The sequence below is a fragment of the Rhinolophus sinicus genome, linkage group LG02 (assembly GCF_036562045.2).
Source record: "Rhinolophus sinicus isolate RSC01 linkage group LG02, ASM3656204v1, whole genome shotgun sequence".
Taxonomy (NCBI): domain Eukaryota; kingdom Metazoa; phylum Chordata; class Mammalia; order Chiroptera; family Rhinolophidae; genus Rhinolophus; species Rhinolophus sinicus.
The window spans coordinates 35,396,282-35,408,746 of record NC_133752.1 but is presented as its reverse complement, the minus strand read 5'-3'; the positions used below and the strand labels follow the sequence as shown (position 1 = coordinate 35,408,746).

The 12,465-nt window shown below is 37.8% G+C and overlaps 1 protein-coding gene across 2 annotated transcripts in view; it reads right to left on the bottom strand.

The window, feature by feature from the left end:
- Positions 1 to 365: 365 nt before the first annotated feature.
- PPP3CA (protein phosphatase 3 catalytic subunit alpha) overlaps positions 366 to 12,465 on the bottom strand; it is a 296,871-nt gene continuing 284,771 nt past the window's right edge. Inside the window, exons 12-14 of one of the 2 annotated variants that reach the window (XM_019757673.2) lie at positions 8,360 to 8,457; positions 5,254 to 5,283; positions 366 to 2,151 (exon numbers count right to left, since the gene is read on the bottom strand). In XM_019757673.2, coding sequence (XP_019613232.1) covers positions 1,955 to 2,151; positions 5,254 to 5,283; positions 8,360 to 8,457 — 325 coding nt within the window. In that variant the 3' untranslated portion in view covers positions 366 to 1,954. The remainder of the gene's footprint in view (positions 2,152 to 5,253; positions 5,284 to 8,359; positions 8,458 to 12,465) is intronic. The other variant, XM_019757674.2, reaches the window with a different exon arrangement.

Here is a 12,465-nt window from a genome sequence, read left to right as displayed (position 1 = left end):
TGCACTTAGTAGCTTAGTTCTTTTTGCTTTAGCAGATAGGGCATCCAATACAACTGAAACAACCTGATAACAAATTTTGTTTTGCCAATAAAAAGGAATGCTCTGGTTTCTTAACTGGCTCCCACACTTGAGGAAGCCAGAAGATGGCATTTGCTCTTTAAATATATTTCTCTTGTCTGATTTGAGACACAAAGCCACCAAGCTTCTTACAGCAGAAGTAGGCACCACACCTGAGATCACGAGGCCCTCAGAGAAGCCTGTTAAGAGTAAATCTGTGAAGCACGGTGGTGGGCCCAGCACCTACAAGACAGCAATGGTGGTTGTGCACAGAAATCCCTTCAGCAGACTCAGTGAAAGGATGAGAGTTTTTTAAGTTCATGCACATTTTATTGAGTAGTAATATAAAATGCTTTTTCTTTGTCATTGTTACAAGTGCATGCTTTGATTGCCAACATTTCAGAAGTCAAATTACAAAGGCAAGGCTTTAGGCTGTAGTGAATTACTTGGGCACTTATACAATTGTTAAAAAATATGAATGGACTTTTGTTGTTGTTTTCAGAATGAACCAGTTGTAACCCGTAACTGATATACAAAGGGAAAAAAGTGAAAAAAGTACGCATCTGTGGCACATGACAGAACAGAACAAAATAACTAACCCATTATGACATTAACAGTTACCATGCATTTAGAGTTTCACATGTAACTACAAACTTATTTAAATTTCACAAGGTTGCTAAAACATGCTAACCATCTATATGTGCACTGACAAGCTTATGTTAAAAACTTTTAAGAATACTCTCCCCTTTAGATTTTTTTCAAAGCTTTTTTGATTACAAAATTTCAAAGGCATTAAGCATTTTAGAGAATATAAAGTACGCCAGTATACATACATTTCCAGTATATGTCAGACCACTAAGCGCATTACAGTCCCATACAGGCCGATACAGCCATTTTTTTTTTCTTAAAAAACATGCATAGGCAGATTTTTTTTTTTTTACAGAATATAGATGCTTTATCACTGTACTTAATATGATGTCTTGTTCACTGTATTTAAAAATGTACCACTCATAAATATTTAATTCAGCAAGCCACAACCAAGACTTGATTTATCAACAAAACCCCTAAATATAAACAGCAAAAAAGGATAGATGTAATTATTCCAGTTTTTTAAAACTTAAAGAAAAGAAACAGAATAATATTCATTGCTAAATTAATAAGTGTTATATTGAAAGAAGGGCATTCAAGCACACTAAAGAAACCTGAGGTAAGCATAATCTGTACAAAATTAAATTGTCCTTTTTGGCATTTTAACAAATTTGCAACATTCTTTTTTTTTTTTTTTTTATCTTTTTCTGTTTTTTTTTTTAAGACTGCCTAATTCATTTTATAGCCATTGTCTGACAAGAGTAGCAAAACATTATCAATAAATAGTCCTTATTTAGTTTGTACATCATTTTGTTAAAAATGTTTGATGTCATCCATTTTTAGTGCTGCAACTGTAAACGTACAATAGAGTAAGAAATTAGACAAAGATTTCGTGTCCAGTAACATAATAAAAGACCTTTCATTAACCTATCTAGAAGTTCCCAATGCAGTAGGAAAACATGTTCATTCCCTAACATTGCAGTGTATACTAGCATTAGCTTTCTTTTTAATTTTTTTCCTATAAGCTTTTTTAAAAGGCATACCCAAAAGAGGTGTGCAATCACCACCCTCACCAAAATATAGCTTTTTTTTTTTAATCTCTCTCCCTCTTTTTTTAATGATAGTGTAAACTGAATCCAATTCCTGGCCCCCACAGCAAATAAGCTACCTTCAGCGGCAAGAACATCCAACTGCTGATATGCAGCAATCCTCACCATGCCCTGCAGCTCCAAAAACAACAACAACAACAACAACAACAAAAACAAAAACAAAAAAACGGGAAAGAAAGGAAAGAGTGAACAAGAAGTGGTCACTGAATATTGCTGCTATTACTGCCATTGCTGTCCGTGCCGTTAGTCTCTGAGGCGAGAGCCTTGTTGATGGAGTTACGGTTGGTGTCAGAGGGCATGGCATCTCTGCGAGGTGGCATCCTCTCGTTAATTCGGTCTAAGCCCTTGGCCTCCTCGAAGCTAGTGATCTTATGTTGTGGTGAAAATCCTTTGATAGCTAAACAGAAAATCATTAAAAAAAGAAAAAATCGGGTTAGCCAGAGGAAGACAAAAGGCCCAGCTGTTGCATCAAGTGATGTTAGAGATTTTGCAGTGAGAGAGGGAATTCTTCAGTTAGAGAACAAGTGACGGGACCCGAACACAACACAACAGACTCCTTACCATACCGGAAGATAACCAAAAGGTCTGAAAATAGCCAATGTCTCTTGCCAACCAAAATGTCCTCTTCAAGTGAGTAAGATGTAAACATTTCTCTTGTCTTCATGAACGTTTAGATGAACAACATCCGAAGCGGATATGTAAAGAGGAAAGTTGCTACCAGGTACCGGTCTCTGGACCCACCACAGTGTCAACTGGCCCCATCGTTACCGGAATCCTGCATCAAACGCCCTGACTTAGACTGGAACACAGCCCTCCTTTGACCATTCCATTCTGCTAGTCATGGCAAATTCAGTACAGTCACTGAAGCAGGTATACTTAAAATTCTGGTAAAGAGCTTAGAGCAGAAGCCAAAAGGAGATCAAAGGAATTAATTTGGGGCATTTCCATGCCATCTCCGAATCCTACAAAGACTTTCTTGGCAAAGAAATCAATGATAGCATGAAAAAAAAAAAGTTATAAACTCCCACTTTCTCCACTCAACTTTGGAGGCATGTGGAGTGGGTGACAAGGTAAGAGAAACTCAGAAAAATCAAAATCAGATCACTAAGTAGAAAACTTTCCGCCCTTCAGCAGCGAACAGGCCAAACTGATGTTTATCTGGTAGCCATTCCTGCCTAAATCAAAGGAAAAGCTCTTTGTTGGTAGATTAATGCAGACCTTAGTGATACTTCAAGAATAACACGGTGAAAATGCCTTTGACGTCTTTCAGCAAAAATGAATAGGATGGGCTTTGGCCCTATTCAATGAAACCAAGGAATTCTTAAAGGGGGGGCAATGAAATTTGATTTTGTTTTTCAGTGACCCTTAATTGTGCTCCAGAGATAGATAAGGCATTTGTGCAAGAAACTTAATGACTTCTTCAGTGGGTACACCAACCAGTAAGCTGAAAATAAAGTATGTAAATGGGGAACCAATGACATCAGTTTGCTTTACTTCCTGTGAAGTGCAGGCCAGATTTTGAAGGGCCAATCACCGATGCTGAATTGGCCTGCATCTCCATGGCTCATCAAGGACAATTTCATGGTACCTTTTGTCCTCCCCCCACCTTATTTGGGAAAGAAAGGAAAGCAGTTTCAAGCTGAAACTTTGCCAGCCACTCCTACGCAAATGTGCAGTGCCTTTGATTAGTACAGATGAGATTCTTAAAAGACATAACACAGTTGCTTCTAAATCCATTAAACGATGAGAAATACTTCGTTCCCCCTCTGCATTTTAAAGGTTAGCATCATGGTGATTAGTCAATTGTGAGAGGAAGAAGATGGGGAAATGGGGAAAGACCAAGGCCCAAAGCAAAGCTTCTTAATTCTTCTCTAATTTAGTAATAAATTGCAAAATAATAGAGCTGTCTTATGAGTACCCACCCTGAAAACTAACTCAATTATTTGGAGGGACAGGACAATTGCACAAAGTGGTACTCTATTCTTTTTCTAAACTACTATGAATACAATTTCATCATAAATAATAAATATAGAAAGTTCATCATCATGATCATTTAAGAAGCGATTTTATTAATTTCAATGATAAAAGTGGAATCTCTAGGTTTTAAAAGCCAATAAGATGGGAGTGTAGAAATTCAAAATCTAGTTAGGACAATGAGTATGTTTGGAATGGGGCTCCATTTCTAATCATTTTTTGTCTATCCTGGTACAGAAGAATGTGCTCTGCTGTAGTTGCTGGTCAGACAATGGGTATTAGCAATTTACATTGGTAGTATACTTAACACAACACAGAGTCACAGAAACCACAGAAAACAGCCAAACTATCAACAAGAATGCACACTGCAGATTAGAATTTGCCAAGAGGAATAGAGAATTCCCACATAAATAGCAGTTTACTCACTGCTATTTAGGAAGCAGTTGTATTTTCTCTTACAGTGCTATCATTTCCCCTACCATATCCAAATCATATATAAATTAAAGAGTCTAAAGTGGCACTTTTTACATCGTATCAAAGGACAATATGCATACAATTTTGGGAAAAATAAAAAGTTATCTTGCAAGAACAAAATACAACTGAAGAATTTTGTTTTAAAGGGGAACTTCAAATTATTCTTTTTCAAATTTCCAGCGGGTATGGTATGTATAACATTAAAAATTAGGTTGATAAGCAGTTCTCTCGTAACTATATATTTTAAAAGCACTCAATTAAAAAGTAATTGCTAAAGGGTCAACTCTGTTTTCCTTGAGCAGAGCCAGGACAGTTGGTGATGGACATGTCGTGACTTCCCTTGCAGCACCCAGCACAGGGCCTGGCGCAAAGCAGACACTCAGCAAACATCAATCAGTTGAGTGATTACTCGATAGTCACTATTCTTGTCACCGGCCACTTCCACAGCCACTTTGCTGGTGCCCACTGTACTACAAATACCAGTAGGTTAAAATTTGATAAGAGTAGCAGAACTGTTTATCTCCTACACAGCTGTCTCATGTTGGAATATTGTTTTAGAAACATAAATTATGTTGAACTACAACAAAGCACTATTCCAATGGACATCTTTTTTCTCGCTAGAAACTTCTGAAGACTAGAATTCATAAAGCTATTTTTATTCTCTCCTTTTCAGTGCTGACTGAAGTGATTTGAGGGAGGGACATGGTTCAGCTCAAAGAATATTGTTTTATGCGTTATTTGTCAAAACAGCTGCCATAACCCCCACCCCACATTGGTCAAGATATATAATCCTTTTGTTTTCTGTGACTATCCTAGGTTCTTCGTATACAAAGTCAAACATAGCTTTAAGGAAAAAAAGAAAACAAAAAACAAACAAACCATAAAAGGACATTTTCCCCTTTAAAGCAAGAACATTTTGGTTAATACTGAGCCACAACTGTTAGCCCAACACCCACACACTCTGTACAAGCTACAGCAAAAAGAAAATGAATACACCCAGCAGAGCCCTTGTCTGTTGCAGGTACAACAGAAAGGGGACTGGCCAATTTACCTTCATCAGCCTCAATAGCCTCAACAGTAGCTGAAGAGAAGAAAGGGGGTGCAAAATGAATGAGAAAAATGAGCAGAGGATTTTTAACTCTAAGAACAAATTAGTGACGACCAAGGGAGCTAAGAGAATTCATGTTCCTGTAAGTGCTGGATTCTGGCACAGACAACAAAATAGAAATGCCAAAAAGAATGAAAAACACAACAAAATGATAAGTTTAATTTATGAGATGAATACAGCTCTCTGAGTGAATTGCTTTGGTTTTTGCTCACTTAAATAAGTGACAAAATGATTAACCCTTTAGAAAAACATTGAGGAAAGTTTTCTTTTACTTAGATTGAATCGATGAGTGGGTGAGGGACGAGGTCAATCTAAAATGTGCATTTGATTCACACAAATTTCAATAAAACCACGACTATGCTTGGTGATTTACAGTTTTAAAATGCCAGACAAAATGGGAGAACTTGAAGCAATGTCATAGAGTCAGTGGGGTAATTCACACTATTTAATATTAAATAGCCCGATTTCCTACTGCTATGGAAAAGCAGAAGGCGTAAATTTAGAGGAAGAATAAAATCAATGTGTCTGAGTTGATAATGCAAGTGATTCTTTAAAGACAAATGCTGAGCATGATTAGAGGGGTGAGGAAGAAAGAGAAAATGATCTAGTCTGGACTTCTTTTGCCAAGCAATCCAATTTAAAACCAGTTTTTCTTATTGGAATATCATTTTTGGGAACAAAACTATTGAAATGTTACAATCAAGTGGTAACATGCCAATAGCAGCAATAATTCTATCAGCATTTTAAAGAAAAATCTGCTTAAGTACTGAAACATTAGCATATTTCAGAGGCAAAACTTTAAAAGCCCATTGCTTTAGCAGCAATTTTTATAATAAGGTTAGAGTTTATATTTCCACTGTACAGGTATATGAGTCTTGCTATGTTATTAAGGCTAGTTGCTATTTCCCTAGTTAAGTGAAAAAATGCAAAACTTCTCTGTAACTCCAAAATGTTTATTATTAAAATCCTACCCTTTGACTTTAATTTGCATATTTCTTATAATTTAAGGTTATAAATCTGGGGCAACTGCCAAATGTGCACTACAACTTACTTACAGTACCTGCTAAATTCCTCATGATAAGAAAGTGGGATGATTACCACCATGGAGAAGAAATAGTAAAGCTTTAACTGGTTTCTCCTTTTTGACAAGGAGGGGCGTCAGGCCATGGATTTTGAAATTGTATTAATGTATGTGGTTTAAAACATATACTGTTTTCAAATTCTCAGGACTAATAAGGTTCCAACTTATTTCTGTTATGTGTGTGTGTGTGTGTGTGTGCGCGAGTTCAACACAGAATAACACAAACTATGGATTTCAAATAAAGTAACAGAAAAGGAAACTGAATAACCTACGTTAAAATACCAGTGAAAATCTGGAAACAAAACAAAGAATTGTAATAACTTAAATAACTTAAATTTAAAAGTAAAGCAAAATATATGGAACCACACCAGCACCAATATATTAGAAATATGTACTACCCATTATTAAATGTATCCTTCTAAAGCAAATGTGGCCATAGTTTCTGATAATACACTTGTAGTACCTTAAAATGTGCTTATCAAAAACTCTGCAGATGTCAATTAGGTAGCTGTGCATTTGGTGCAGATCAATGATCCATTTATGCTAATTTTTTAGATGACATGTTTACTTTGGTGGAAAAAATTCTGGGTTTTTTAAAAAAGCTATTAAAATAACTTTTAGCTATGGGGGAATTTATTACAATACTATGTATTTTCCTACCTTCATTTAGAAAATGTTCTCCTTTTGTGGAAACTCAAAAATACTGATTTTGGAATAAATTCAAATGAACATAAAAAAAATTCAAGTGATGCTGCTAGGATGTGATCATTGAGCAGTATCGTATTCATGAACTTGAACAGTGCTTTATGTAAAAGAGATATGTCTAAATAATGTAATCATAAACTGGGGAGCTGGGGAGCATGCTGGGGAGCATGCTGGGGAGCATAAGAACACCTGGATCTTCTAGATTGAGGGACAGAGATAGAAAAAAAAAAAGAACACAAAAAAGATTCAGGGAAAGATATATAGGAAAATAAGCAAGAGGCTAAGATTGTTTTGAAAATGTTATAGTGTATTTTTGTTTTTATTTTATTTCTGTTAAAGTGTACTCTAACAGCAACATTTCCACAGCGTATTGTTAAAACTGGACTCTAATGATAGTATTAGTTAAAATAGATAACGAAAGTAACAAAAGTGAAACAGTGTATATAGTAGCACATTATCTAATAAGGTAGCCACTAGCCACATGTGGGTATTTAAATCAAATTAATGAAAATTAGATAAAATAAAACACTGAGTTTTTCAATTGTACTAGCCATATTTCAAGTGCTCAGTAGCTACATACTGCCAGTGGCTTCTGTACAGACATACAAATTTCCATCATCACAAAAAGTTCTATTGGACAGCACTCGTCCAAGAAAGCTACATCTTTTAATACAAAATCTCTCTTTTAAAGGAAATGTTTTCATTCTTTCCAAAAATAAAATGTGGTTCTACTCAGTCTCTTATGTTTTGGGTGTATAAATCAGAGAAAAGACATACAGGACTCTCAATTTCTATTCAAGTAAAGAATGAAATCATCCTTTTTAGAACCCTTTTCCATTTTCCACTAAAATCTAGACTTATGGGTGTGTGTGTGTGTGTGGTGTGTGTGTGTTTATCCATCATATAGACAATCAGAGCATTTAGTAAAACATAACTAAAATTCTGTTTTTAGCAACTGATTGAATCAAAGTGGTCAAACCTGTTTGTGCATGTAGGTGACCTAAATGAGTTGTCCTATGGAGAGGCCTGGAGTGGTCAACATGTAAATGAAGAAGTGCAGGGTGGGGAAAGACTATTCCAGTGAATGAGGGAGCTATTGTGTGGGACATGACTGGTCAAGCTGATGTGGGGTTTCCATCCTTCTTTGAGCCTAGAAGAATTTAAGACTAAGACCGATCTGAGATGCATGAATAACTCAGGGCTCTAACAACACAGCTGATTGAGTTGCTCTGGGCATACAGTCACACCAATGGGCCTGCTTACCGCTTTGCAGCGTTTGCTTCCCTCCAGAAAGCACTCCGCTGGGGAGCATGCCGGTGGGGGTCAGGCCTTTCAGCGTCAGCACACTCTCACTCTCTTCTCTGCAAAGGCACAATGATAGTAGGGGGAGGACATTAGCTTTTCTTTTCTTTTAAGGAAAAGAAAAGACTGGAAAGAAAAACAATGCATGTAACAACTCACATTTACATCTTGGCTCTGTGGATTTTTTTTCTTTCTTAAAACGTACTATATTTTCTTACATTCATCTAGATGTAATGTTATGTGAATGACATGACTAGGATACAGTTTACCTTTATGCAACTGTGATGGTTCAGTCTCTTCTGAGTATTAAAGACACAGAAAGTCATTCTGATTTAGTAACCAGGCACTACAATACAAAGTGTTTGCTGGGCATCCTCGTGGCACCACACATATTTTCAAAATGAACCAAGGGGAGTGAAGATGCAAGCTTTCCCACCAAGGCTCAGCAAAAAGAAATGAAGCTGATTTGACTTGGGAGAGAAAACCAGAGAGTATATGGGAGGATAAAAAAAAAAAAAAAATCCATCTATGGATTAGGAAACCAAAAGTTACATTTGGGGGGCTGTTAAGGAATTTTGACATTACATGATAAACATGCAAAATAATGACAACCAGCCAATAACGCAACTGGTAAAATTCCCCAGCTTTTCTTTTTCACAGCCTGTTTCCCCACTGCTTCACCAATATAAAATCATTTTATTATGATGAATGTTTTACAATCAATTTTGTGTTCATCATTATTTCAATTATATTTATTAATCGTAGCACTTAATCATAATGCTTAAAGAACCATGAAATAGTAATAACCTCATATCTGTAATCCTACGTAACCAAAAAAATATTTACATTTTTATAAATCCAATGTTTATAATATGTGCAACTACCTATCCACATTTTTACGTCATCTAACATGACCCACACAGAATTCTTAAACTCCCCCCAAACTTGCTACACTTCCATAATCTTTCTTCAACTCCCATCTTTTAGTTATGCTTAAAAGACTCCTCTTAAACTCCTTCTAGCCTCTCTCATGCCGTATGTCCTCAATCAGCAAATCTGCGGGCTCTACCCTCGACATGTTTCCTGTATCTTAACATTTCTCACAATACTACTCCCTCATCTCTTTTTACCCCAGTTTCACGGAGATATAATTAACATGCCATGCAATTCGCTCATTTAAAGTGTACAACTCAATCAATGGTTTTAATATATTCACCCAGTTGTGAAATCATCACCAGTCATTTTTAGAATATTTTTGTCACTCCAAAATGAAACCCTTTGTCCTTTAGAGGTCATTCTCCATTTCTTTCAGCCCTGTATAACCACTAAGCTACTTTGTACAGGTTTGCTTCTCTGAATTTCATATAAAGGGAATCATACAAACCGTGCCTTTTATGACTGACTTCTTTCACTTACCACCACCAGCATCTCTTACCTGGCTTGGTTAACTAGTCTCTCTGCTCCATTCTTGCCATGCTCTTACACCTCTCCCTCCCCACCTCCCCCATAACTATTCTCAGTGTAGCAGTCAGGCTGAACCTTTTAATACCTATGCAGTTCCTGTCACTTTTCTATTAAAAGTCTCCGATGGCTTCTCCTCTCAGTAAGAGTGAAAGGCAAAATCTTTACCTTTGACAAGAGCTTTAAAACACTAGCCCCTGACCCACACACTTCCATCCTCACCCATCTCTCAGACCAGCATCTCCTACCAGCGTCCACTTACCTTTGTGTTTCTCAAATACACCTGGCCGCCCCTCATCACCCCACACCCACCTCTCTGTACTTGTTTAGTCACACTCTTCCGTGGACATCAGCCTGGCTCACTGTCTCCCTGCCTTCAACTCAGCTCATCCTTCCAGTGAGGACTTCCTTGAGAACGCTATTTAAAATCACAGGCTCCTCCATGCCCCCTGTCTCCCCTTGCCTATTTTATTTTTTAACTAAAGCACTTATCACCCCTGAAAAACTATAGAGGTCATTTGTTTCCTTTTGGGGGCTTCACTACACCCTTGCTAGAGAAGCTGCAGGTGAGCAGGGGCTTCTGTTTGCTTTGCTCACTGCTGCGTCACAATGCCTAGACCAGAACAGCCCCTGGTACACAGCCGACATTGAAAAAACATTTCCTAAACGCGTGAGTCAAAAGAAAACAGAATGGAGAATGGCAGTATTAATGCATATTTTATAGTTCTGTATTCTTCACTGCAGAGTTTACTTAAAATACTAGATTTGAGATGGTGAATTAATCACTGTTTACTTTCCTGCAGGTATTTCAACCTTTTCAGGCTTCTGCTGTCAAACCATAAAAAAGAAATGTTCTGAATGCCAATATATTGATTTGGAAAAATGAAGTGAACTTTTTTTTCTTTGAACTCATATTCAAAACCAGGTTTCTTTGTCCCCTTTTCCCTTTTTCACTCAGCTATATTTCTTCTCTTCCTATGTTCTTTTTTATTTATTTTTTTATTTAAGTATAGCTGACATACAATGTTATATGAGTTTCAGGTGTACAACATAGTAAGTCAACATTTGTATACCTTGCAAAATGATAACCTGGACAAATCTAGTAATTATCTGTAAAAAGTTGTTACAATTTTATTGACTATATTCCTTATGCTATGCATTACTTTCTCACGGCGTACTTATTTCATAACTTGAAGTTTGTTCCTCTCGTCCCCGTTCACCTACTTCACCTACATTCTGACAGCCACTCTGAGTCACAAAACACCCATGCTCTCAAAGGTTCCTAGCAGATTCCCCATTTTCAATTCCAACCATCTCTGCTGAGTTTTCACTCAAACAAACATCTCTGCCATATTTCCCACTGATGACCAGGCCCTCCTTCTTGAAAGACTCTGTGTCCTGGATTGTACCCCGAGTGCTTCTCCTCCTCAGTCCCTTGGCTGATCGTTTTCTCTATGTCCAGACCTGTGCTTTCTAATATGGGTGCCCCCAGCTGTAGGTGTCTCTTAACCTATTGAAACATAACTTGAGATGTGCTGTAACTGTAACAGTCACACTGGATTTCAAAGAACACGGAAATAAGTATGTAAATATGTCTTTAATGAGTCTTATATTGACTATATGTTGAAGCAATAAAATTTTGAATGTGTTAAATAGAATACATTATTAAAATTAATTTCACCTGTTTCTTCCTTTTTTTTTTTTTTAAAATGGCTCCTAGAAAACTTAAGAATTACAGATGTGGCTCATATTACATTTCTATTGGGAAGCACTGCTCTGCAAGACGCTTTTTCTCCCTTCACTCTCTCCGGCTTATGCAGCTTCTGTTTTGTGTTCACTCCCATGTCTGCATTTCTAACGCTCGCCTCTCTCTGAGGCGCCAAGGCAGAATGTCTAACCGCCTCCACATGAATGTTCCACCAGCATCGCAGAGGAAAATGTGCCATATTCATCCTACCATAGTCCTCCCAATAAAATACTTCCTGTTTCTTAGATAACAATACTAACATCTTCTTAATTGTGGAATATTCTTACACTATTCCTCTCTCTCTCATCACCTCCTGCATAGGTCAGGGTTCTTGTATTCTGGCTAATTTTAACAGTATAGAGGTGTATTAAAGAGTATAAGAGAGCTCACGGATCCAGAGAGCCAGACTATGAGGTTGGTATAAAAGTAATTGTGGGGACTGGCCCGGTAGTTCGGGCGGTTGGAGCTCCGTGCTCCTGGCTCAGGGGGCTGCCAGTTCGATTCCCACGTGTGGCTCTCAACCACAGGGTTGCCAGTTCGGTTCCTAGAGTCCCGCAAGGGACGGTGGGCCGCGCCCCCTGCAACTAAGATTGAACACGGCACCTTGAGCTGAGCTGCCGTGGAGCTCCCGGATGGCTCAGTTGGTTGGAGCACATCCTCTCAACCACAAGGTTGCCCGTTCAATTCCTCGACTCCCGCAAGGGATGGTGGGCTGTGCCCCCTGCAAGTGGCAGTGGCGGATGGACCTGGAGCTGAGCTGCACACTCTACAACTAAGACTGAAAGGACAACAACTTGAAGTTGAATGGCACCCTCCATGGCTAAGATTGAGGGGACAACAACTTGACTTGGGGAAGGGT